Source organism: Scophthalmus maximus, chromosome 12, assembly GCF_022379125.1.
Source record: "Scophthalmus maximus strain ysfricsl-2021 chromosome 12, ASM2237912v1, whole genome shotgun sequence".
NCBI lineage: Eukaryota > Metazoa > Chordata > Actinopteri > Pleuronectiformes > Scophthalmidae > Scophthalmus > Scophthalmus maximus.
Window position 1 is genome coordinate 21,637,763 of NC_061526.1, and position 27,653 is coordinate 21,665,415.

At 47.8% G+C, this 27,653-nt stretch overlaps 2 protein-coding genes across 6 annotated transcripts in view; one reads left to right on the forward strand and one right to left on the reverse strand.

The window, feature by feature from the left end:
• Positions 1-10,063: 10,063 nt before the first annotated feature.
• rps16 (ribosomal protein S16) lies at positions 10,064-12,439 on the reverse strand. The gene is made up of 6 exons (XM_035621070.2): positions 12,332-12,439; positions 12,187-12,238; positions 11,552-11,653; positions 10,659-10,755; positions 10,502-10,549; positions 10,064-10,250 (listed from the first exon to the last, which is right to left on the reverse strand). The coding sequence occupies exons 2-6, from the start codon at positions 12,232-12,234 to the stop codon at positions 10,105-10,107; spliced, it is 441 nt and encodes a 146-aa protein (XP_035476963.1). The 5' UTR covers positions 12,235-12,238; positions 12,332-12,439; the 3' UTR covers positions 10,064-10,104.
• Positions 12,440-26,248: 13,809 nt separating this feature from the next.
• The window catches only part of ppp1r12a (protein phosphatase 1, regulatory subunit 12A), a 41,623-nt gene continuing 40,218 nt past the window's right edge, over positions 26,249-27,653 (forward strand). For all 5 annotated transcript variants that reach the window (XM_035621022.2, XM_035621013.2, XM_035621041.2 and 2 more), the window contains exon 1: positions 26,249-26,596. In XM_035621022.2, the coding sequence (XP_035476915.1) occupies positions 26,360-26,596 (237 nt within the window). In that variant the 5' untranslated portion in view covers positions 26,249-26,359. The remainder of the gene's footprint in view (positions 26,597-27,653) is intronic.

The window sequence follows — 27,653 nt, forward strand, 5'->3', positions numbered from 1 at the left end:
TATATATATATATATACATATACACACGTGCGTGTGTTACCGAAAACCACTGTGCAGCCAGGTGAGATCTCTCCTCTCTGCCCTCGGACAGAATGTGAAGAATCTCCAAACCCATCTCCCCTTGCAAGTGAGCACAAAGATGATTTGCACCCGCCGAGCCGCGGCTTTATATCACCGCAGAAGAAGCCCCCCTCGGCTTCACTCGGCCTTGCCCCCGGAGTTAAAGTTACATGATGAACGACGGCGCAATCGGATCAACTTTCCCGTGCAGCGAGACGCCGCCGCCCTTGTGACACAAAGCCAGCCGGGGCCCGAGCGAGGACATCCAGACAAAGGAGGGAGCGCATGTGCAGTGGGAAACTTATGCAGCTGATACATTCCATTAAACAGGACGCGGTGCTTCCCCCCAGAATCTTCATAACCTAATTATCCAGAGAATAATAGGAAGAAGTGCGAGGATGGGGAGTGAGGGGGGGGGGGGGGGGGGGGGGGGGGGTCAGGGGGGTGATGGGGTTAAAGGGGATCAGGGTGTCACTGCTCCGCCGAGCCTCCGTTGAGCACTTGATGGATGCTCTGTAACCAATGGAGATCGAGTGCGCCCAGAGCCGGGGCGAGCTCACAATCTTCTCAGCAGATTAACTCTCATTGATTTATAGAGATTTACCTCAGGAAAGAAAACAGCTGGCAAGCGGACGAATACCAGAGCTGGCAAAGGCAGTAAATTCAGCGGGCGAGAGGAGCCGGCTCATTTGTTTTATAAAAAAAAAAAAAAAAAAGGAGGAGGAGAAGAAGGAAAAGGAGATGATTCTCGTCGCCGTAGGAGCAGATAGAAGATGCGATTTACTGAGGAGGGCGGTTCGGGACTGTGTCGCAGAGAAAAACAATACTTGTTGGAGGAACAATAACCTTCAAGGGTATTTACGAAACCGTTTTGCTCAACGCAGCAATTGATAAATCACGGTCTCATGAAATTGATAATCATTGGATCACAGCTTAGCAACCGTAACTAGGCAGGGCGGGCCTATCGGGCTTTGGGTTTCTCGACATGCGACACCGAAACTGAGGGTGGTGTCTGTTTCCAGCCCAAACAACAGTTTGGACCAATCACGAGTCGGTCTCAGCTGTCAATCGTGACTTTCCGCCCCCGCTGTTATAGGATCGCACAACAAATCAAAACCAAGCTTATCAGGACAAATAAGTGCTAATGTGATAGGAGCATGCTATCATGGAGGAGGCGGGGTTTATGATGGCCTATGCGGCAGCCAGCCACCAGGGGGCGATCAAGATGTTTTGTCTTCACTTTTGGGGGAGCTGTCATGTCGTCCATCTTTATACATAGTCTATGCTTTTGTTAATATGAAAATATTGATCAGTTTCACTTTTCCCGGGCCTGGGGGGGGGGGGCGCGACGTTCTGATAAACTTCATTCGTATCTTGTGTGAAACGATCTTGCTGCCAAGACCTGATTTCACAATTGTTTTTTATCAGAGACCTCAATGAACCTGCCAGAGGCCAGAGTTGTGTGGGAAGGCTGAATAATCCACACTCAGAGAGAGAGAGCGAGCCATTATTAAGTAAAGCTTATCTGACAAGTTGAGATCAAGAAGGAGGGGATAATATTTGAGTCAGTCTTTGTATTTTGTTTTGGAGGGGGGGGGTAATAAAGCTTTGCTTTGCTCAGTCAAACAATCTCTCACTTCTCTCGCTGGGATATTCCGACTCGCCCCCCCCCGCCCTCCCTGCGGTTCCCCCCCACTTAACACCCCTCCATTAAAGTGAAATATCAGATGTGGCCTGACATGAACATTAACGCAGCTCCCATGACATCAGCTCCGCGATTTGGGCCCCAAAAAAAAAAAACACACAAAAAAAACCGACCCAGAATCTCTGGCACAAAAACCTGCACTCGGCAAAGCGTCTTATTTACGAGGGCTGTTGCAGCGATCTAGTATCTTTTGAGTGCACTTGCTGTTCCTTGAATTTGACTGAGGAGGTGTGGCTGCGTCCACGACCGACCGTACGTGTTGCGTTTTGCTTTTGCAGCAAACAAAAGCAAGAATAATTTGCCCATCATTGCATATTAGTCATTTTTTTTCCCCCATTTCGCCTCTTTTTTTTTTTTTACAAAAGAAATGTGTCTTTTGTTTTTCCCCCTAATCTCCAGACAAGTCCCGTCATGTCGAGCGTCCACTCCCGGGCACTTGCACCGACTCATGTTACCTCCCTTCAGACAAGTCAGCTCACGTATCATCTGTCCGAGTTGCATTAAATGCATCGACTTCCATGTTACGACATGTCTTGTGTGCGTCTTAATTAATTTCACTCCCTCCTTCGTCACGTGAGGGTTTTTGGGTTCCCGTTAAATTAATCGTCTCATTAAAAGTCACATGCGCTGCTTCCAAAATCTCTTCTCGCCATTTCCCTAATTGGATTGAATTTATCGCCCGCCATGTGTTCGAGTGCCCAGATTTTACGTTTTGCATTTATCCATAATACAGTGCCCCCCCCCAAAAAAGTCCCCCGCTGTAGAATGAATAATGTACTTTAAGCAAATAATGCCTCAATGCAGAGTATAAGCTGCTTTCATGAGGGACAGATTCTGAAAAACTTTTCCTGCCGGCCATCTTGTACAATGTGCGAGCCCATGTAAGAATACAGCGGGAAAATCAAAATCTGCGTTGGTCATATGTGAACGTCAATGTCCGAAAAAAAGAAACCCAATTATCCGAACATGTTCCCAAGAGGTCGTGTCTTTAAAAAACAGCTCGTCCTGAATCTGTAGGTGGACGTCAAAACAGCATTAACGTGACGCTACAGTGTCCACGTCTCATCTCACGAGGTCGTGATTCGTTCGCCGGGGGGGGGGGGGGGGGCGACGTGAGACAAACGGGCGAAGACAAGGAACGCGCGGAGATCTGTGCCGCTCACACAGTAGTTCCCTCCCGCGGACGCGGCTGCAGTTGCGTTCAGGTGGGACTCTGTGGACCCTGTGTGTCATAATGTTACACGGGCTACCGCTCAGCAGATGTGCACCTCTCTCTCCCTCTGACTCACACACACACACACACACACACAGTTCATACAGATGTGCATGGAGAGAGAGAGATGGACTCTGCCCCCCCCCCCCCCCCACGACCCCTCCGAAGATCCGTCCACACCTTGTCGATGGGACCGGAACCTTTCCTGTGTTTTTCGCCGGGGGTGGGCCCTGCTTGACTCATGGGGCTGAATGAGAGGGGTCGCGACCCCGCGCCTCGGACCGCTTCCTGTCTCTGTCGCAGGGGCTCTTCCGAAGGGGGCTCGCGGTGATCACAGGAGAGGCTGCCCGGGCCGCATCCGGTCGGAGGCGACGCCGTAAAAGAAGAAAACAACGCATAGATCAACGGAGCTGGCGGCTGGAGCAGGAAAGCAGGGGGAAGACAGTGAACTGACGGTTATTTACAGCCACGGGCGGATGCACGCCGACTCTGTCAGGACGTAGAGGAGGAGAGAGAGAGAGAGAGAGTGTTGGCCCTGGGGCTCCCTGCTGCTTGATGGGGAAAGTTTTACGAACAGAACAGTAGCTCACCCATCTCTCTTCTTTTTCTTTTGCCCTATGCTCCCATAAGCAGTAATTTATTACAACGTTGCTCTTTCTGGACATTATTTCTAAAGGTTATGATCGCGAAGGGGCAACAGGAAACACGAGTGTTATTAAGTTCCTACCGGAGGTCAATGTGCACCCGGGAATATCGGAAACGAACGGAGGACAGAGTATCGGAACGAGCCAGTCTCCGAATTACGAGGGACTGGGAAAGGAAAAACAGGTGCCGAATAATGTGCGCCGACCTGACCTCGGTTAAAAAAAGAGAGCTCGCGTCCCTCGGTCCCGCTCGAGTAGGAATCTGAACACTCGACATAGGAGTGATAGCTGAAACGTAATAATTGTCTCAGGACCTCCTGGGGGGGCCCCCGACCCACCGGCTGGAAGTCGGAAACCACTGCCTCGTGCGAACATTCTGCGGCGTCTGAATCCACCAAATCACCATGTCGAAGGCCAAGTGGGGCACTTTGCAGCACTTTGCAGCGTTTCACAGATTGGATCTAAATCTCTCATCCAGCAAACCCAGTCACCTTGAGTGCGATTCTCTTTTTGCCTCCCCGTCCCGTCGACGGCGCCGCTGACCTCCCGGCGGCCCCGCGCTGACAACCGTCATGCGCTGATTTAGGATTATTTTTAAATCAGGAGCTGTCGAGGTTCGACAGGACGAGGATGGGGTGTCGGTGTCCCCGGAGGGCCTTGTAAATCTGGACAGTTTACTGCGGCGCGGGGGGGGGGGGGCCTGCGCTCTCCTCCGTCCAAGCCCCGGCGTAATCCCACCACTTCCTCTCCCTCCGCTCTGCTGCCCGGCCTCACGCACTAATGCATTTTCTGTAACTAACAGCCGTTGTTTCCCGATTGTCACGCTCCCATCCCTCGCTCCTGGAATGTGCGTATGTACTTGTGTGCGGAGGCAAAGGGTGTTAGGGTTGAGGGGTTCTCTCGCTGGCTGGGGAGCGGTGGAAATGGAGAGGAAGGCGGGGGGGGGGGGGGGGGGGGGGGGGGGGGGGAGAGAGAGGGAGAGTAGTCGACTGGTGGTCGAAGGGTCTGGAATTGCAGTTAATATTAACGCCACCTTCCCTCCGTCCTCCGTCCTCCGTCCTCCACCTCCCCGCCCCCTGCGTCCGAGCCCCTGGCAGCCGGACGGGCTTGCTGCAACCTGGGCCTCCTGCGTCCGTCACGCTTGCCCCCTCCATCTCCAGAAACGGGAACACATGGGTGTCAGGTCCTCTCGCTGCCGCCAGCGTCCAGGCCCCTTTTCAACAGCTTTTACTACGTTTAATTAGCCACGTCCCCCCCGTCCCCCCCGTATACCCACATATGGGGGGCATGGCAGGCCCGAATCACACACACACACGGTCAACACAGGATGGCACACTGAGTGCATTTCTCTCTCAGTGACATCCTTCACGACACTTCCTGACGGGCCCCGAGTCGAGCAGCTCCAGCAGCACTTAGTGGAGCCGGCTGACCAGGAGGTCAAATCCCTCAAATCCCTCAGAGGAGCAGGCGCAACAGGTTTTCGGGAGGTTTGCCAAACGAAGCCCCTCGAGTGATGAGAGCGTCGACAATAAAACTCACCTGCCCCCCCCCCCCCCCCCCCCCCCCCCCCCCCCCTCCCCAGCCCCCGCCCCCCCCGCCCCCGTGTTGCTGGTTTTTAGCAGACGCTAAGTGATAAACCATCCGTCGTCATCATCTGTCAGGATCAATAAGGCCTTTATGTGTGAAGAGGTCACATTGTATAACCTTGACTCGGTTCAGATGAAGGTTCATATTTGGAGGCGGTTTCAGCGGAGCGATTGGAGATTATTTGCTCCGCCGTCAAGTTTTATAGCTGTGCACGACCTCCCGCCTTTGACAACCAGGACGGAGCACGTGTCTCCCTATTGGTCCAAAAGAGCGAGGGACCCTTTATGGTCACTTTCAAATTGTTCTGATTCTGCCACAATTGTTTTGTTCAGAAATGCATCTGGCCGGCAGTGACCCCCACACACACACACACACACATATATATATATATATATATATATATATATATATATATATATATAATAAGCATTAAAAACAACACTAAGTACTACACAGAATTAATTATACTAAGTTTGTAAAAGGTCAATAAAACTACTTAGCTTTAAATCTTGCCTCAGGCCTATGGTGAATTTCTCCAGTGCCACACCTCAGACATATTTCTCATAATTTATCGTTAACGCCTTCATTTAAAAAAAATTTGAATCCCAAAATAAAGAAAACCAAACGCAAGAAAATCAAAAACACAAGATCGGAAACTCGGCGTCGAATACACGTCAAAAAACTCCTGCAGCTTCTGTCCTCAGAAGAAAAATGATCTGTTCATAAACACATTCATTACGAGGCACAAATGTTCCTCTGTAACTCCTCCTTTAAAGCCGAACAACGACTCAACATCAACAGACCCCCGTCTCCCCGCAGGTAAGTTGACCACTTCGGGGCTTTTCCTTTAATAACGGCGTCAAGGGAAACAACAACAATATGTGGCAGGAGTGAAAGATAACCTCTTCACTTCAAAGCTGCCTGATGAAGCCCCATCTCGGGGGGCGTCGTGAACCCTGGTAATCCGCTGGCCCCCCGTGCCACGCGGGCGGCGAGGCCCTCTCCTATGAACTGTGTGTTTTCACTAAAATAGATCCCGACCGGCCGGGGCTGACCCCTGGCGAGGGCAGTGACCCCTGCAGGTCCTCCGCAGGTTGCCGAGAGGGATTCAGATGGGAACCGGAGCGCCGCTGCCCGAGCTGAAGGGTAAAAGGTTGGAGGGTGTGTGAGGTAGCCTGTGACCCCGCGATTTGGCTCGGACCCCTGAGCGTGACCCGGCTCAGTCGGCGTTGCAGGGCCACGTCCAGGGCCACGGTGCCGCAGACGCACAGGACGAAGCAAGAGGAGCCATGGGGGGGGGGGGGGGGGGGCTGGGGGGGGCAAAAGGTTCTTCCGAGGTTCTGCGAGCGCACACTGGGAGTAATTCTGCTCCGGTTCAAGTCGAGGTTAAACGCGTTGGGAATGATTCAACGCTGGACGCCGCCGAGTGTGACTAATAACGGAGCGGGTCGGCGACACGGCGAGGCCCCCGCTCCTCTGGCTGCTTTCAGGTCCAGGGAACAGGCCCGGGAGGAGAGGCTGTCTTTGTGCAGCGAGAGAAACAGATGAGAGGAATCCATCATCAGCTCCATTTTCTCTCTCGGCCCTTAACGGCGGCCAGGGGTACTTTCAGAGAGCGGGCGGGGCGGGGGGCTAAGTGGAGCGGTGGCATTGTGGAGCAAACAGAGAATACCTTACGTGATGGCCGTCGTCAGCATTCACGCCTGAGCTCTGCGATGTTTGTTTCGAACACTGGCGTGGCTGCTCATTTGTGATCACGGCCAACGATAAAACAAAAAGCGAAGTAAGTAGTAAGGAGTAATAACAATCTCCGTTGACAGCCAGATATTAATTTGCTTTTCCTCCACAATGATGACTCCACCAAGAGACTAAAGTGGCTGGGAAACGATCCCCGACACATTTCAACCCTCGCAGGCGAATCCAACGAACACACACACACACACACACGCACACACGCTGGAGATCAAATACCAACACAAGGTCGCTTGGCGTGAATCTTCCGGACGTTTTCCCGGTGTAGTCTCACATTTTGAGGGGCGTTTTTACCATCTCACACACATCCCCCCTCGAGGAAAATGTCATCGGAGCTCTGAGATCTTGCATCTTACGGCAGATATGTACCTGGAGCTGTTGGCTTAGCTCGGCTTGGCGATGGGAAACACTTCCCGCTCCGTCCAGAGGTAATGAAATCTATACAAGCAGCTGGAAAACCGCAAGTTCCCAGCAATCCGAGGTCGAATGACTTGTTTTGTCTGAGCAACAGTCCAAAACCCAAATCATGACCCACATTCCACTTACTTTATTATTATTAAACCTCAGAACTAAGAAGCTGGAAGCAGAGAATGTTTGGACTTCTTTTGTTTTGAAATAATTCAAATGCCTCATCGGTTCGCATAACTGTTCAAACAGGAAGTTTGACACTGATGCATAAAAACAAGAAGTATATTTCCTTCAAATGTACAAATCGCAAGAGGCCTCATTCTGGTGTGTTCCTCGTGTGATTTGCGTGTTCATTTGCAGTGTGTGTGTGTGTGTGTGTGTGTGTGTGTGTGTGTGTGTGTGTGTGTGTGTGTGTGTGTGTGTGTGTTGGTGAGGGCGTCGAGTGGAGAGCTGGGTGGGGGTTGAAGTGCAAGTGATGACAAAATGCATCCTGGCCCAACACCTCAGTGTTTTTTTGTGCCTCGGAGGCCGAGAGAGGCCGACGTGTTAACAGAGGAAAGTCAGGTGCTAGGTCCACCGTGTGTGTGTGTGTGTGTGTGTGTGTGTGTAATCCTACACACTCAACGACATGATTTAAATCCCAAAAGAATTTCAAGACCTGTGCAACATTAAACACCGTCATTAAAACATCATCTCACACTAACGACGTGCGCAGGGAGGCTGATTAGTCGAGACGGTGGAATTGGGAATTTATTCAGAAAACGCCGGTTTTGCAATTTTCAAAGGCCTTTTGTCGCTGCATGATTTAATTAACTGAACAAAGACGCCGTTTTTGTTTCTACGATGACAGTTCACCGCGGTGTACGCCGCCATCCTGAGCAAACAAAAGATCCACACCCATTTTGTCATCACCACAAAAAGGACTATATTCCGTCACAGCCTCTCTGCTCGCTACATTATCCACAATATTTTCCATCTCCGCAAGAAAACACAGGCCATTTTCTTCCCCGCAGCTGCAGAATGTCACCACGCAGAAGAAGCATTACGGCCTGTTGAGGTGAGGCGGCAGGCAAGGGGGCAGAAAACAAACAGCAGTAAACAACAGTAGCAGCGGGGGAGTGGGCTTCCCTGCTGGGTTGATTATTGGAGAGCTGTAAACAGGCCTGAGTCCCTCCACCTCCTCCACCATCATCATCAACATCATCCCTCGGGAGCTCACCAAGCGGGAACGGCTGCCGCCGGCCGCCCGCAGAGAGGCCAACAACATCTGGGCCTCAGCTCAGCTCAGCTCATCACGCTCCCGCGGAGTGCTGAGGTCGTGTTTGTGTACCAGGGAAAAAAACAAGACACACAAAGACAACGCTGGCATTGGACGTAAGAACCGTGAACCTGGAGATGTTCGAGAGGAAAACATCCAGTTAAACCAACGGCCGGAAGACAGATCTCTGAAAATTTGCTCAAATGAGGCTAGATTGTGTTATTCTTCAGAACACAGTGTTTCTTTATCTGATATGTTGTGTGCAGAGATTTTTGAAGGCAGAATTATGAGTGAAATATTCTTCCAAGATAAATTTTGACAATGGTGTGTTTATTCATGAGTCATCTATTTGTTGAGCTGTGAGACCATGACACTCACTGTGAAATGGCAGCAGGCCAGAACAACTCGTCTGCTCTAATGGCTGCTGCTGAGGGAATGTTGTGTTGTGGCGCCCTCTGCTGGTAGAAAGTAGCAACAACCTGCCTTTATGATAGTGACTGCTTGTAAAATGAAATGTGATAGTAAATCACCTTAATTTCATCATTAGGTGAAGGGAAAAAAAGTATCAAATAGTTTTTTCAGAGATATAAAGACTGTAGATAACATTTATTAATGATGGTTGGGATTAATTTAGCCTGAGTGTTTCAGTGTCCTGGTTCATGCTGACTCACTGTCACACTTAATGAGCAGTCATTGATAATGTGATAAATAACACTTGTGCTTTCAAAATGTCTGCTGTCAAGTCAAAATGTCTGCTGTCAAGTTTTAAATATTGTCTTGATCTTTGAAAACAAGCCATAACAATGAAAAGTTATATTATACAAAACACAAATTACAGTAACCTACGTTAAAAGGTTAATTTTTTTTTTATTAAATGAAAACTTTAAAACGTGCCTAATTCTTTCTGTCATGTAATGAATGTTTGATAGAGCAGCATATCCTGTATTAAAATTAAAGTCAAAGTTAATGTTAAATGTAATTATTTCAGGTGGTCATGTACAAAACGTATCGTTTCTCCTCTCCTGCGTCTTGTCCTGATACTGCAAGTGATAAGGTCAAATTCTTCTTTGACCTAGTTTCTTTAACATTTTGTATTTAATTTGCTAATAATTGAGGAACACAAATTATAATTGAGTCTTGGAAACCTGCGCACAGGCTGATAGTAACTGACAACTGCAATGTTACAAGTGTACATAGTAATTTACGTCAACAGCCGGAGTTCTTCTGAGAATTCATTACACTATGCCATAGATGAGATGTTAACTACATGTCTTTGTGGTCGGTGGGCAAGAAAAAATTGTCCCATGTGTATTAAACTTGTTGAATCCATAAATTTTAACTCAACATTCCAACATCCCAGCCTGTGCACGAGGGTATAGGCATGTCATCTGAACTGAATATGAATTTAAAAAAGAAAAAGAAAAGGACAAGTGAAATGATCTGCTCCTCCAATTTATTATGAAAATGTACAGGGCATTTAACGGTAGGACTTCTGGTAGCGGGCACGAGCTCCAGGTCCACCGAACTTCTTGGACTCGCAGCGACGTGGATCGGCGACCAGCAGGGTCCTGTCGTACTGGATCAGGATGTCCTTGATCTCTTTCTTGGAGGCCTCGTCCACGTCTGCAGCGAGATGACAACACTGGTTATTCTACAGGTTCTTTCAAAACCCACATGAAGGCCCCTGCTCCTGTAACATTGCTCAAAAATGTCCCCCAACTAGACTGTGGGAGCATTTAGGTATAAAGTATCACGGGACTGTTAAACGTTTAGAGATCGTCATCCACAAGTCTGGATTACACTGTGTGCCACTGAAAACTGAAACTCTGACACCTTACACTCTTTTCTTTCGTTTGGGTTATTATAATACTTACACTTCTGGTAGTATGCGACCAGGGATTTGGAGATGGCCTGACGGATAGCTGGAAGACAACAATTAAGAGCGTGATTGAAGCATCCGAACAATGACACCCGTGTGAGAGGAAAACTTGAGGAAACAAATTACTTAGAGAAAGAGAAAGTTCTGCTCACCGTAGATCTGTGCGACATGTCCACCACCCTTCACTCTGACTCTGATGTCGACGCCAGCAAATCGCTCCTTACCCAGCAACAGCACGGGCTCCAGGAGCTAGAAGAGAAGACAGTGATGTCGACGTGATGCTGAGCAGAATGTCAGTTTTTAAGTTTGTTGGGCGATATTAAAAATAATCCAAAATTGGCCTGTGAGCCTTTGTTTGCCGACAGACTAAATAACGCAGAAATATGTGCATTTGTGATTCCATTTTATGTAAGCGAAAAAAAGGTGTTATTTTTGTCTTTATATTTGATTGCATTTGTGTTTCCTTTTCATTTAGTTATTAAAAATCTGTTTTTTCATTACACTAAAATATCAAGCCTCAATCACATTTCTATGTCATCTGGATGTGAGATTGGAAATCATTGCCAATTTAATTTTGAAGAGATGTCCACCTTTATATGGGCAACAGGAATTATATATCCCCTTGATATCGATCAGGCTCAAAATTGAACGTACAAGCAGTATTTAAATGCAAATTTCAAAAACCCTATAAAGCACCACAGACAGTGTATCTAGACCTCTGCCATCATCATCATCATCTGCCATAAAACACCCCGATACACTTGATCAGAGTATTTCGCTGCGTTCCATTATGCTTCAGAACTCACAATTTCAGGGTTATCGTTCCTTTCTAATCTCAGGAACTCGTCGTCGGACGGCAACTGGAGCGAGGAGGGGCGATCACTTTACACAGTGACATATTAAACACAGGGTGGGTGCAAACACCATCCACGTGATGCTGCACATATCATCCTTCACAGTTTCATTGGGATACAGGCGTCTTACAGGGGGCCCTGTCCTGTCTCCCTCCTCCACCCCGGTGTCCACCCCTCTCGTCGGGACTCACCTTGTACTGGAGGGTGGCAGGCTCGATCATCTCGAGGGGTCTGCCGTTCACCTTGATCAGGCCATTGCCTCGCTTGCAGTGGGCAACTGCGGTGGCGGTTTTCTACGACAGAGACGTCACCGTCAGCAGAGCCATCATCAACACTACTTCTCTGACACACAGTAGACGTATGGAGGAATATTGAAATGCTAGCATCATATTGATTGACGATTCAAACAGTCGTTGAATCTAGCTAGCAATATATCTAACGATGTGATGAAGTTGCACGTAGCTAGTCTTTGAAACAGGAACTTGTATGTTAGATCGCGCGAGGAGACATGTGAGCTCAGAGTAACGACGTCGCCCTCTGAAGTATCAAACCGGTGCTAGCTACAAGGCTAGCTAGGCAAGCTAGGTTGCTACACCAGCAACGATACAACAGTTGCTTTAGAATCATATGTGACGGCGACAGAGCTCCACACGAAGTCCCGACGCGTCTTCGGAACTTTATTGACATATATCAGTTATACTAATATGGGATAGATCGACGTAAACAAGAAAAAAGCGACACGCGACCAGTTCGTGTTAGCCTCCTAAGCTAACGTGTACTAGCAAGGAAACACCGCACGTGGAATGACTTCTTCATATTTACTCACTTTACGTCCAAAGACCTGGACAGACTGCAGGGGACCTTTAGCCGGCATGTTTCTACAACACACAGAGAGACACGGTTGCGGTTAACGCCAGAGGGAAAACGGTGTAATTTCGTGTGTTTGTGACGGATCCGGTCGAGGAACGTACCGTCTGCAGCTCGGGTGCCGTACGGAGAGACCGGACAGGGTTTCACGCGCCGAACATCAGGGGCTGCCGCGCGACACTTTGGCGCTGCTCGGCGGCAGCGGTTTGCGACAGTTGCGACACTTTACACGCAGAAGCTGTTTTCAGAAATAGAATTGTGGTTTACAGAATACAAAACAATTTTCTAGCTTGAATTTGTGAGTTTTTATTTAATAGTTTAAATGTTTTTGTTTGTGAATTTTGTCTATAAAGATAAGATACATTAAACCTCCAAAACTTAAAAAAAAAAAAAAAAAAAAATTTAACCAGCTTTTGCTTTTTTGCCTTTTGTTACACAGGCCTTAAATATGTATCTCTTTGGTAACTTTATTGTTTTTCTGATGCAGTTGTTACTTCACATTGGAGCGTCTTTTTTGATGATATAAATAGAATAACCGGATGTGAAAATAACTCATAAATCCCTATTACATAAATGTCACTATAGAAAAATACAATTTAAAACTGATGTGCTCTGCGAGGGAAGATAGATGTTCCGGTCAGAGGTGAGGAAAAAAATACAGTACAAATAACAAAAACCAGAAGAAGCAGCAGCTCTGTTGTACTGCCAACTAAAGGGGAAGGGTCAGTACAGTAGCTAAATAATTTTTTTCTGATATCTCAAAAGGAAGCTTCTGGAAATTGCAATGAGCTACAACCAGTTTACAAACTGATGCGGATGCCTCCTCATCATCCAATTTAATAAATCCCTAAACAGCAGCACCCTCTGGTGTTGGTAAAACGAATAACACAAATTTCAGAGTGACATCATTGCCATCTCAGCTGAGGGCCAGGTTGAGGTTGTCTGGCAGAGAGCACTGCAGAGCGTTCATTCGCCCGACGTCAACCTCTGACAGCTGACATCCGACTACACAAAGTCTCTGCAGCTCGGTTTAATCAAGCCTGATTTTTTGAGCTTGTGGTGAGTCGAAACCACAGGGATCGTGTGGTTCGGCGCTGCTTGGGGCTGAGGGAGCCGAGGGTCAGGGACATGACATGGGAAAAAGGAAGTGGGGATCTTTTTGGATGCTAAATATCAAACCATAGTCCTATTACACAAGAAACAGTCCTCGGTCTGACCACAATGTTGGACAATATTGACGTGAACAAACACGACCCTGCACTTTGTGGGCGGAAACCAATGTCAAACTCCCTGCTCCCCACATGATTCACCGTGGACGTGCTGTTGACGAAAACAAATCTAGCCTTTTGTGGCGATCGACTCAACCGGATGGTGCAAGGGTGAAAGATTGTACCAGGGGCCTTCTCCATAGAGCCATCGAGAGGGACACATTTCAGGACCCTCAGGAGCATCCCATCAAGGCACAGCCTTATACCCTTAAAGGAGGGAAGAGACAGAGCCACGCTCGGGTCAGAGGAGGACTGGAGACAGATAGCATCCTGGGAATCTGTATACAGTGACGTGAGTCATGTGCAGGCGAGTGCAGTGCCTACCTATTGTCTGACATTTACTGCGGCGGAGAATGGTGTTTATAGTGTCGGGCCACGGGTGAACAGGCACCTGGCTTCTTTTATTGTCAGAGGGAAAGTTTACTCCCCCCCCAGGGGCCTGCCGGTCAATGAGCCCCTTCTGGACGGATAATGGATGTTTGCTGCTTCCATGCAGCTCTCCACTTTGGCAGGAACATTCAAATTGACCACTGTGGTGCGCGTGGAGCTTCATCTGTGTCAGAAAGTTTTATGTTTGGGCGTCATTTGCCCAGGCCCTTCCACGCCATTACCTCCCCCTTTTTCATTTGAAATAAGCAATAATTCACTCTTTGGCCACCTGAGGGCCAGGTAGTCGTCAGTTGATTCATCCGAGCTGTTAGCTGTTGGAGATACGGTTGATGAGTGAACCAGATCGGTAAAGTTCATTCATTAAAATGCTCAGTAAAGTTGAGGCGAACAGCCGTCAGGTGGTGATTCTCTCCTTGACCTTCAGCTGTGGGTGACCCCCCCCCCCCCCTGCAAATATCGCAAAGTGCAGCTTAAAAGTATAGTCTCTAATTTCCCAAGGCTGCTCTCCATCAGAAGTTAAGTGGAAGCAGAGCAATGGGAAAGGGGTCACTGTTGGAAAATGAATGGAGATATACTGCAGGTGTATCCTCTTATGGTGACAAATGGAGTCTGCTCCATCGAGGAGTCATTATGAGGAACCATAGTCCAGAGAGCTCATTCTCTTCTCTTCTGTAGGAAACTCTCTCTTTTCGTTTAGGGGCCGCAGACTGAGAGTGAGTCGGGCAGACAGAAGAAGCACTGTGAGTGGACCCCAGGCTGCACGATAAGCTTTCAGATAAACCCCTGTTTGTGTTGTGGGTCACTAAGGCCCCCCCCCCCCCCCCCCCCCCCCCCCCCTTTCCCTTCCTCACCGTCTGCATAGGAAACATGTTAAGGCTGCTGAATCGTCCCTGGTTTCCTGCTCGGTTCGGCAGAGCCACTAAAGCATACGATCCTTTTGTGTCCCTGACAGTCAAGTTCACCTCACAGTGTCCAGGTTCGCTCGACCGCTAGAAGTTAAACACTCTCACGTTGCTACTTTGGGTCGAAGTATTCCAACGCAAATTCTACCAAGGAATGAAAACCTCACAGACTTGCATTATAACTTATTCTGTTTGGTAGATGAAACCATAACATTCTCTGAAGATCCACGGAACCCATCCTATCTTAAATCTCACTTTAAAAAAAAAAATAGGCAAACACAGAGTTGCTTCAGAAGAGGTGCAGAGCTCGCAGAAGGAGGAGAGTCTGGGGCCATCTAGGAAAAGAGCTGGCAATAAATAAAGACCACACCATATATGTGCAGTTCCTCTCCTCGGCCGTATGGAAACACATCACCTGGAGGCGCGACCCCTTTGACCTTGTTCTTTCACAGCACCCTGAGCAGGAGACAACGCTCTCAGATTTACAAGGGGGGGAGATGCCGCTGCCGGCCGGCCATAGCATCCCGTTTGACCATAATAGGCCGTGCGGGGGTTGAAAAAGTGTTGCCGGTAATCGAAGTTCCCCTGAGCAGAAGGAGAAGATCTGCTCAAACCGGTAGGCGGAGAGGCCGAGGGCGGGTGCAGAGGGTTTTGTGAGGTATACAGAAGAGCGGTCGCCACGGCAACACGGGAGAACTCTTTGCAGTTCACGAGGCAGAAAAGTGTCTTCCCCTGCAAAGCAGCTGGGAATCCGCAAGTCAAGAGAAATACGATTAGCGGGTCTTACCTTTTATATCCTGGTGCGAGGATCCATAAATGGCTTTACTCGAAATTGTCCAATGTACAAAGATACGCAAAATCGATCATCTGTGGGGGGTTTTATTTTCCAAACAACATTTTTGCAATAAATGTTTGGGTATTATTTGTCTGCTATCAATGAACGTTTTAGGGGGGGCCTGTTGCTGTGTCATGGCAGCGGTAAATATTGACGTCTGCCTGACTGGATGACAGCTCACAGCACTGAAATGTAGCCTGGTATTGAACCCCAGTTTGGACTTGAGCCCCGTCCATTAATTTGGCTATTTCAGCCTGCATTTACCACATAGCGACGGGCCGTCGCAGCTGCTGTCCCATGCCCTGTCAACTTCCATCTGGCCTTGAAGTTGGGGCCACGGGATAATGCCGAAGTGAGTGGCCTCAGGCATGCAGCGGACATCATGTCTCTCCTCCCAGAATTCAGCACATACCCCAAAGAGTATTTGGGAGCAGGTTGCACTTGAATCGCTGAATTCACGGAGCTGATGTGGCAGTCGAGCGCGGCCGAACTTGTCGACATAACAGCCTTTCGCTCGCCATTTGTCTTTGCTATCACACACACACACACACACACTCGTGCGCGCGCACACACAAACACACACACTCGCCGGTACTTCCCCTCGATCAATCTCACTCACTCACTCACTCACACACACTCAGCTCGCCCACACCATCTTCTACATCACCCTCCGTCTTGCTCCCCCCCCCCTACTCCTTCTCCTCCCTCACTCTTTCTGTGTGAGTGTGTGGGTTGACTCTGGTCAGGGTTAGTGTATGAGGCAGTGGGGGGCCATGTAAGGTCTGGCAGACACCGGCAGCGATAAAACCAGAGAGGGTCACCACTACACCAACGCTTCTTTATTCCCTCTCTCTTATTCTTCTTTTTCTCTCCTTTTTTCCCTTCTTCCCCCTCCTCTCTGCACTGCCTCTATCTGATGTGGAACACTGAGCTCCAGCTTCGGCCCCATGAGAACATCTGGAAATACAATGATGAATATTATCGCCGTTAGCAACTAGCATCCCCCCATGTCTCACCCCTCTCTCTGCTTGCGCCTGCACACGTGCTAAAAAACGTCCAAAAGATGATGGAGTGTTACCTTGACAACGTTCGTTAAGTACACGTTACAACTCGTGGTCTGTCTCTGTCATAAGCGCACGTGACAAATGGTCGCCCCGTCACGCCGGTGTCTAGCGTGTTTTGTGTCATTTGTCTTCTCTGTCACGGTGTGCATTTGTGTGACTGGTCAGTTTTTTCATGTGTTTTTAAAGAATATTATATATGCATATAGTGTTTCCTGGGGTGCTCAGTCCATCTCTGTTCCAGGCTCCCAGGGGAAGAGGACACAAGGCTGGGAAGCTCTGATGGGAAAGTGGGCCAGAGCTCCTCAGCCCTCCGCTGGAGAGCTCCTTAAAAGGCCTGGAGAGATGATGTCGTGGACTCTTTCCTCCCCCCACCCCCCTTATGTTTTTTCTCCCTCAACAGCAGTGGAGAAGCCCGGCAGCAGGAGCAGAGCCCGGCTTTGACCAAACTCATCATGCACATCAGAGCAACACACGACACTGATGACTTCATTTAGCTCAAATAAGTCTTCCATCCATCAGGGGGGTGGAGGCCTTCTTCTTCTTCTTCTTCTTCTTTCTTTTTTGGAAGATAGGATTTCCCAGATCAGGGTTTTTTTTCTGTCTTGTTCAGCTCATTCAGTCTGCTCATACTTGGTCCTTTTTGAATTTGCGTGACTAACAACTGCACAGCTGCGGCAAAGTTCCCGTTATTTGCAAGGCAAAAGCAGAAATGAGGAGGAAATGCGATATCTCAACAGCGGCAATAGATGAGGAAGTAGACTTTTGTAAGTTGTGCTTGGGTAACAGTGAAACCATTACATTCAGCCACTTTTTGCATGTTTCATGTGGACCTGTTACCAGCTCTGGTAGCTCTCACCAACAAACAGCGGGTATTCACCTGCAGCTGCCGGCCTTTACTGTTTCACCGAGGCCCGACTAAATTTTTTTCCATCACAGCCTCTTGCGATAGGGGTCAAGAACCACTTCATGTGCACAATGCGCCATAGGCTAAAACAGATCCCAGTGCCCCCCCCCCCCTTTCAATCCCACACACAGTCATTTTGGAGCATTTGCATTGCCTCTTCCCCAGGTGAGCGTCCAGCACCTGCAGCGCGATGCATCAGTCGCGTGCGTGGGTGCAGCTCTTTCGCCAGGGCTCCAATCTGCGGCACATCGGCGGCTATCTGGGGAATGCTCTCCGTACACGTCACGGACATACATGCGCGAGCGCGTTGACGTCTTTGCTATTTTTAGCGACGGCCGCCCGTCACTGGAGGCTGTTATGTTGTTGTCACGCGGGCATTCAAAATAAATCTGATTGTTTATCTTGGGTTACACATCCTGCCCGCTTTTCATGTCGCGTGTGGGTGTTTATGTTTATGCATAAAGGCATATCTTATCTTTAAAAAAACATTTGGGGGGCCGCTCCAGTGTAGGGACTTGTTTCACGTCCTCAGCTTTATTGTGCTATATTATAATAGTGTGATCGACACTTTGAAATCACAACTTCGCCAACTTTGAATGATTTACCAGTGTAGATCGTCAAAGTGATAACATTAGAAGAGTTACATTTGATGAATGATACCACTTCCAAATGGAGGTGGAGCTGGCAGCCAATTAGCTTAGCTGCATAGCTTAGCTTAGCCTAATAACGAGAACTACCATATTACACTCCATAAACAGCAACTTGACATTCTACTACATGTACAGTACCTTGTCAATGGGATTCTTTATACCAAGCTAATTTCTAATGGAATGGAGCCGACAACCAGTTAGCTTTACAATGTAGCAGCCAGTTAGCGTAGCTAAGCTCAACCAAAAAACCACCAATTCACCATATAACCCTTCATAAAACTACAACTTGACATGTTACACTACGTATAACATGGTCAGTGGTAAGTTTAGATGTGCTGGATATATATATATATATGTATATACACACATATATATACACATACATATATATATATATATATATATATATATATGTATGTGTGTATATATTTTTTTTATCTTTTTACTTTGGACATGGCAAGGCCGGCTGTTTCTCGCTGTTTCCAGTCTTTGTGCTAAGCTAAGTAAGCTAGCTGCTGGCTCAAATAAAATAAAATATGGTACCAATCTTCTCTCCTAAGTCTCAGCAAGAAAGCAAGTATCTCCCAAAAGGCCAAACTATTCCTTTAAGGCTCAAGATGCATTTAGGGCGTGCTTACAATTGGGAGTCAGGACATCTGTCTACCTTTGGGGCACCACGAGCCATGAACTCTGAAAATACTTGGTATTTTTTCCAGTACACCAGAGACAGAACAAAAAGGAATACGCTGATCCTATGAGACAGGTGAATTGCGCGCCGTCGCGTCTGCGTGTGGATGCTCGTGGGAATGGAAAGTCACCCTCTAGAGTGTTCTGAGGGGGGGCACCGAAGACTCTGCCAAAACCACACCACCTCCAGCACAACCCTCTGCCCTCCCATCAGTCCCGCCCCCCTTCGGTCCTCCTCATCTCCAGCTCAGGTGATAGCGTGGCGGGGGCTGTCGACAGGCTCGACTGGGTTTTGACGAAAGGGCGTCAGCCTCCACCTTGTCAGCTGCGACACAGCCACACCTTGCCGTGGGGCCTCTGTTTGGCAGATAACACAGCTGAATCAAACAGCCGCAGCGGGTCACTGCAATCGACTGTTTCCTGTGAACGCCATGGCACGGCGGGGGAACCTCGTCCACTACGTTCAAGATACAGTTGACTTACTTATAGGGCTATACCATCTAACCAATTGTCCCCCCAGTGAGGTGAAGCAATACATTCTTCTGATATCTTCGTGCCTGCGAGCTTTAGCCTGGTTTCTACAGTTTGAGGTTGGTGCGGAAAATGCTGTCAGATGGCTGCATAAAGGGTAATAATCATGTGTGGGTGGCAATGTAAGAGGCAGAGTACTGTAGCACAAGTAACACTTATCTATTTTTAAGCTGCCGCTCGAGGGCTTCCTTTGTGAAAGTGTGTGGATGTAACTCAACGGCACATCATTTCTGTATGACAGAGGAACGTTAAAAAGCCGCTCTTGCGTAAGTAACCCAGCCATGTGGCGGACTTCATTTTCCCAAAAAAATGAAAAAATGGATGTCGGACAGACATCCGTTGTAACTTGCTGTCGATTTTCAGGAGGAACCGAGGCCGTGGGAGATAGTGAGGAAAGGAGATATATGACACCTGTTAATTGAAACGCGAACCTGTCCACGTGTGAAACGAGGTGCCTTGAAGTTGTGCCCGTGACAAATGGGACGGTCTGTGACCCTTTGACCCCGTGGAATGCGCCCCGCTGGGCCTGCAGCACCCCGGTCGTCCGCGGGGTTGAGTTCAGTTCACAATGCGTAAGTGGTATTTAAACCCGATAGGGCAGCGGCTTAAGGACTGAACGTGGCTCTGTTTTTCCACTCATGCTTCTTTTCATCAAGGTGAATGGAAATAATGAGGGCAGAGGGTTTCAGTGGCTAAATGGAGAACTCCAAAACAGGTGAAGCGCTGCCCTGAAATAGTCCCAGAGATAAATAGTGTCAATGGAAGTATGTGTCCTGTTCAGCATTTGTGGAAACCACTTTGAGGAACGTCTGATTTATTAGTTTCATCAAATTCGTCTTTTATCACACTGACCCATTGGACGTGTCAAAAGTCTAATAGCCAAAGTACTTTGGCTGCTGCATCGTTTATAAAAATGAATTACAATTTTTTCAAAAGGAATTCGACATTTTTAAATGCTGTTGAATATTCCCTTGATGTTCACTAACTGTGTCCTATTGGAAGAGGAGAGGATTGTGTCACAATGTGCTTTTTTGCATTTGATAATGTTTCTGAGCACGTCTACACATCTTTTTTATATATCATCTATTCATACTTTTTTAACTTACAGATACTATAGTCAATATTTTTTATATTACCAAGAGAATTATCACCTGTACAGCTCCCTCATTTTGACGGCACATGGCTTCTTTTAAATCATCGTTTACTTTTCAAACTATGAGGCAAATTGTGATTTGTGAATATGAGATATGCAAATATAATTTGACCGATTGATTGATTGTTCTTTCTGAACTCTATCGATCTGGTTCCGTCTCACAGCTCTCATTAATCTTTCTTAATTTTCAGCAAAACGCTCCGATTAGCCATGTAAACATCATCTTCATCTGACCGGACAGTCATATTCTGTTTTTGACGGCAAAAGCGTGATGATTTGTTTTTTCCACGGCTTGCATGGGATGATTCATCCCCGCATTTTGCACTCACAGGCCTTGCCACAGCTCCAGATTTTGGCCTATTATTAGCCTCCTTTCTCCAGGAAACAAGGTCACTCACACAGCCTCGTCTTATTAGGCTGTCACTGCTCATCTGGCCTTAAAGAAACACGCGTCCCGGCGTTGAGTGTGTCTGCATCGGTCCACTGTTCCGTCCGCGCATATCTGACACAACATCGTCGCCCTACGTTTGAATTGAGTTAGCACAAATCAAACGTCCATCTGTTATCGTGGCCACTGGGATTGAGAGAGCGGAATCAAGTGATGCTCCGGCTGCACAGCCCCCTGTTAAGCGAAAGCGCCGGCTGCCCTATTTCTGTCCGGCGTTTCGGGCTCTCAGCTGTCGTCTGGGAGTGGATCACCTCATGAGCACTACCCCCAATCCCGCTGCCGTCCTCCCTTACGTGCCCCTGCACATGAAAACTTGAGATCCGGGTGCTCTTAATAAGATTCCTCCTCATGCTAAGGCGAGCAACCCCAGGAGGTGTTTTCAGGGAGGTCTTCTATAGCACACGAGAAGCTGCGACTGCAATCGTTTCTCACTCTCTGTTCCATGCAAGGAAATCAAGTGATGCTGCAATGCCTAACACATTTCCTCCATATGATTAAGGGACCTTACATAGGGTGGATGTCCACAAGGAGGAACCCCCAAGCATAGCAGAGCACCCACAGCCGATAAGAACGCCACAACCGCGTGACCACTGTCCAGATCAGGTGGCTATTCTTATTCATCCTGATGAGAACGGGCTGACACAAGTCACCTCGCCCCCACTTTCTTTATCCCCGACCACCCGTCTCTCGACTATCCTCTCCTCCTCTCGCTGTGTATCTCCAACCTCCAATTGGTTTCGGTTCTTCTCCTTCACTGCCTGACAAAGTGATTGGCCTTGGACAAGAGTCTGCTTTCTCATCACCACGCTGCCCCTCAGTACTCTGACGGTTGAAGCCCCCTGGTGACATTTGGGACGGAGGGTGAAGCTCTGCACATAGCCGACACTGTACACACCAATCCATCCATGACACTAACCCTATGAGTTTTTATTATTCAGGCTTCTCCCTGTCTGTTGACCTGCTAACTCTCACCTGATACCACAGGCCAGAAGAACCAGCGACTGAGTGAAAGGGTCTGAAGGGGCTGAGCCGGCGCTATCAAGAGTATTTCTCCACAGCGCTTTTTACACGTCCTCCGACAACATCAAAGCGGGACTATTTCTATCCGCTCGATAGCGCTTGCTTGTCCGGACCTGCGAGAAGTCCGGGAAGGACATGAGTGTGTCTAACAGCATGGGAGCAGGGGTGTCTGGCTTCTCTCAGATGGGACCGGCTTGTCCGCACATCACCGGTCACCCGTCTGTGAGTGCCGCTCGTCCGGGTCACCTGCACTGACACTGGCAGCCACTGTACAGGCACTGGATAAATAAATCACTTTCCCTCTCTCTGATGTCAATGGTGTGAACTTGGTATCAGCACCAGCCCTGATTGGCCCGATTTGTAGTCAAATTTAATACCATTTTTATTATTGACTTTTTATGGAAAACAAATGACGAGATACAGCATTTGTACCAGATCTATATTATTTTTAATTGTCAAACAGGAACCGTCTTGAAAACAGCATCCAAGCGCTAAAGCTCAACAGTACTGAAAGCTACACTAATAACATTTGTATTGGTTTTTTTGCATCACAATTCAAACAGTTAGGCACAAAATATGCGAGGAAATATTCAATATTTAATAAAAAAATATGCTTATTTACCTGAGAGTGGTGTCGATCTTCTAATCTAACTCTCAGCAAAAATATCAAACTATTGCTATAATTAATTACAAAAGTTAATTGACTGAGAAATAAATGGATTAGTAACTATAAGGTGTCAGCAGACAAAATGTTATCGTACTACACAAACTGATGCTGCAAGTCAAAAACACTTGTAGGCACATTCAAAACACTGAATCAGAGGTGGAAACTATTAACAGGCCAACACGATTCCTAGTAACACACATATTGTATTTGCACATACACACACGTTGTAACAGCTCCTCTCTAGCTGTTTTTTTCCACAACACTTGACTTGCACACCTCATCTGGTTTCACACAGTCTCCGCGGAAACACTCGGCTGAAGCAGTAAACACGGGCCTCCTCCCGGGAATCAGTCATAGGTGCAGAGGGCCTCTGACGGTGAAGTGTGCCGTGGCAATTTCTGTGGTTTACGTACACTTGAGTCACTCCCAGACACTTCTCCTCTCGAAGGGACAAGAGCGACGGCAAACGGCAGCAGATCCGAGTGAACTGTAATGAAAGACATAAAAAGTGCAGGACTGCAACAATCACAACCGCCTATCATGGCTGACGCTGAGAAATTATTCTTCTCCATAGTGAATAATCCGGCATCCTGTCAATTATCACAAACATTGAAATGCTGATAATCATCTGGCGTCACATCCATATTTGCGCTGCATGCTTGCAGTCAGTCTATAATGTTACCGTATATCATGAGGTGCTGACATCGCCGAGGTAAATACAGCTGCTATGGCAGGATGCGTGGACAGGATGCTTTACCGTGCACTGCCTCGTTGTTTGTTTCTGTGCTAAGTGGAGTCTGCAGATATACGTGTACATGAACTGTATGTTGGAGACTTTCCATGCCCTCGGTGCAACGAGAGGCCCCTCTTGTATAACTTGTGTAGGTTTTAAGCAAACTAGATGACATTTGCAAGGTTACCAATACAAACACGTAGAAGAAATATTGAAATGCGCTGAAGTTTTTGCATGTTATCCAGTTACAGCATGAACGAAAAATGGAATAAATTGGTTACTTGGCTCCAAAAGCATGTGATGGAACAGATTCATGATTTATGTTAAGTCAGTTGACTTAAATCCATTTGCAGACGCATTGCCGAAAAATGTACAGGTGGTTTCCTGAGAGCCCCGAAGATGAAAGGTTAGAGTGGCACATAACCTCACCTTTGAAACTGACTAATTTGATTCGACAGATGATTCATATCTGAAACATTTATGGCGCTTGAGTATGCCCTGTGACCTCATCGCTAAACCCTCACTGGAATCTGAGGGCACAATCTACCTGCAACATGTTTTCATTCACGTGAGGACAGGAAATTGAAATTTGAGTTCTATCGCCAACATTCAAATGTTCCGAAAATCTAATGACTTCATTCCAAACAGCATTTTTTCATATTGTACCAAAAGTTTCTGATAAGCATTAGTATTAACGCTGTCTGCAGCCCTAAAACTCACTTGTACGTCCACACGCTAGCCTCTCATTAGTCGGAGCTACAGTCGATGTGGCCCTCGTGTCCCGCTTTGTGCCGTCAGTCACTGTGAGGTCACTCCTCCCCCTGCAAAAAAACAGGAGCGCACACATCGCCCAAACCCTTCAGATATCATCTCACACTGAAGCCTCTGGCCAACGACTTCCTGACACTGACGCTGTTGGTGTTCCAGCCGTCCCGGTGACTCAGTGGAACCACAGTCATTTCCCACGACATTTGTGTAACATCAAGGACCTGTCGTCTTGAACCGTCCGTGTACAGTTCCACAGTATTCCATTGCTGCATTTGCAGACAATATATTATTTAAATGTGTCTACGCTCAGTGTCTGTGTCGGTGACGCGACGGATGAGAAAATGGGGGTGGCGTGACTTCACACAATGGCTCATGGTCACAGTTGTATAAATGTTTTGGATCAGGATTCTGCTTGTTATTCAGGATGTCAACCTCAGGTTCTGTAGGTGGGTGGCATCTGATCAAGCACAAGCAGGATCATTTCTTAAAAAAAAAAAAAAGCTATCATCATTGTATGTAATGACACCTCAATTTGAAAAAAAAGAAGAAAGGGGGCTGCGGCCTTTGTAACCACATCTTGCGTATGAGGAGGCAATTCCGCACCCCCTGCTGTGTACACATGGGTGTCTGCCAACCATAACACACGACGGTGCCAAAATAAAAAACACTTTATGCCCGGCCACGTTGTTTTCGCTCCAGGTTGAGCCGGACCACCCCGGCACTTAGGTCCACTATAGACATTCCTCGCACTTCAAGGGGTTACCCATCAAATCGTTATAGGCACTTTGTGGTGAGATTTTTATTTTCCCTGAATGAGCAATGTGGTTTTACCAGATGGAAACTCAACAGGTTAAACATGACTCGGTTAGGATGGCAATGCTGTTTGATGTGGTTGATGTACGGAAGAAAGGGAAACATCCAAAAATTAAGGTTACTTGTCTGTTTAGCACGACTAAACATTACTTCCTGATAATGAAAAGAAAAAAGGGCAGGTCACCTGCGCATGACAAATACCCGAACACCCCAGAACAGGAAGTTAAATCAAATAACTACTGACGATAATAAAACCTGAATACAAAATGAATAATAAGAAATAAAACTCATGTTACATCTTATCTTTGGTTTGTCAATAGTTATATTCAGATGTCACATAATACATAATTGAGTCTGTGGACGATGAAAAACAATCTAAGATATTTTTTGGGTGCTTCCAATAATTATTTACGTTCAAAGTACATAATTTTTCTGTCTTTTCGGCTCGTTTTGTGCTTTTTGTAATTTAAATACTTTATGCATAACAATGTAAATGGTTTTCTTTTCTAATTTTTTGGACAGACACGTTTATGAGGATAATGTAATTTTGCAGATAGGGACAAAAAGTATAGATTAAGATTTGTAAAATTTTATTTAACTCTTGATGTCTTTAAAGTCCAACTCAGTGTGCTGAATTACTAAATAATTATCCCACACGAAAAACAAATTAACAACAACAACAACAACAACAAATATATCTATGATTTTCAGAATAAAGTTTTTCCTGTATAACATTTAATTATTGTGGAATATCGCTGGTTTCTTGACGGACCAGTTGACTGTTTCTATATCGATCTTCAAATGTTTACTTCAGGGCAGATTCCCTGACCTAGTGAAGTGCCATGGCTTGAACCAAGTTTGAACTATGACCCCTGCGTGTCCAGTAGGGTTCGGAAGCAGGTTTAAAAAAGTAGATATTCCATAATACTTACTATGCGTGATTGGATATAAAACGATTGTGAGCTATCTGTCATACATATTTTATGTAATATGTGCAAGTGCTCTTGAAGGGATTACCCGGCTCACTCTCCCCTCATAATCTGCTGATGATGACGTTATACTGCAGCGCCTGGGCCCCAAGTCTCGCGAGATTATGGGACGCGAACCTAGACGCCCTCTCTCTCTCTCTCTCTCTCTCTCTCTCTCTCCCTCCCTCTAACAGCCCCCCCCCCCCCCCCCCCCCCCCCCCCTCCTCCTCGCCGGCCCTCCCTTCCCACGCCCCAGCGCGCTGTGGGATAGTGGTACTATAAAGTATATCCTCTCCCGGAGAGAGATAAGAAGCCCGAGACCAGGAGGGGGATGAAGATGGCGGACGCCAAGCAGAAGAGGAACGAGCAGCTGAAGCGGTGGCTGGGCTCGGAGACGGACCGGGAGCCGCCGGCGCTGAAGAAGAAGAAGACGAAGGTGAAGTTCGACGACGGCGCCGTGTTCCTGGCCGCCTGCTCCAGCGGCGACACCGAGGAGGTGCTGCGAATGCTGGACCGCGGCGCCGACATCAACTACGCCAACGTCGACGGGCTCACCGCCCTGCACCAGGTCAGTGTCGGCGGCCTCCGCCCGCCCGCCCCGCCGCGGGGTGTCGACGCTCAGTCGCCGCCGGTAACTCTTCCCCGGCGTGCGCTTTTCGCTACGCGTAGCTGCCCCGGAGCACCTGTCAAATGGAAGCCGTCCTCGTCCCGCTGTTCACCTCGCCGAGCACCGCCGTCGACGCGGAGGTTCGGGGGATGATGAGCGCACTTCGGCTTCTCGGGTCGTGGAGCGTTCACATCCAGAAGTGTGCGCACCAAGTGTCCAATTCATTGGGAAAGCAGCAAAGTTATGAGCCTCAGCGAAGTAGCCTCAACCCCCCCCAAGTCAACGGGTGCAGTCTAATTGCTGCAAGTTCGGTTCATTTCATATAGTAAATGACGCTCGAGCCAAACTGTCACCAGTATTTTCATCGATCAGTGATGTTGTTCGATGAAAGTCCCGTCGGCTGCTGCGGTGGACTCTTGCTAGGAGCGCGGCGTGAATGTTGTCATTGATTTTCGAGACACGAATTCCAACCACAACAGTGGCTATAACCTGGGAAAAAGTCGTTTTGTTGATAACCCCTTGACTGCGGCTACTCTCTGGAGGGGAAGCAGCAGCAGCCAGCCAGCCAGCCAGCCAGCCAGCTAGCTAGCCAGCGGCAGAGGCTGGCTAGCTAGCTAGCTAGCTTGAGTCTGTTTAGAACGTCACTCTATTACATGCTAACGCTACCCCTGCCAAGGCCTTTAACTGGAAAATATCACGTTAACGTACGTGCCACACGGTTGACAACGGTGTCCGGCGAACTAGTGACAGTTGGTTACAGTGGTCGCCAGGTGTGAGTCGCTGCAGTGCTTTTTTTACACGAGCAGCAGCAACAACAACAACAACAACAACAAAAAGATGTGTCCAGGCGCTATGTTAGCATGCTAAGCTAACTGTCGATAGCTGTTTTTCAGCTGTGTTCAGCCAAAGTTCATTCATTCGTTATAGCTTATTGTTATTGTCCGGGAGACGACTGACCAGCCTCGGACTCGAGGTTTGATGTGTGGATGTGTTGGTGTTTGTGGGATGAAACTATCAA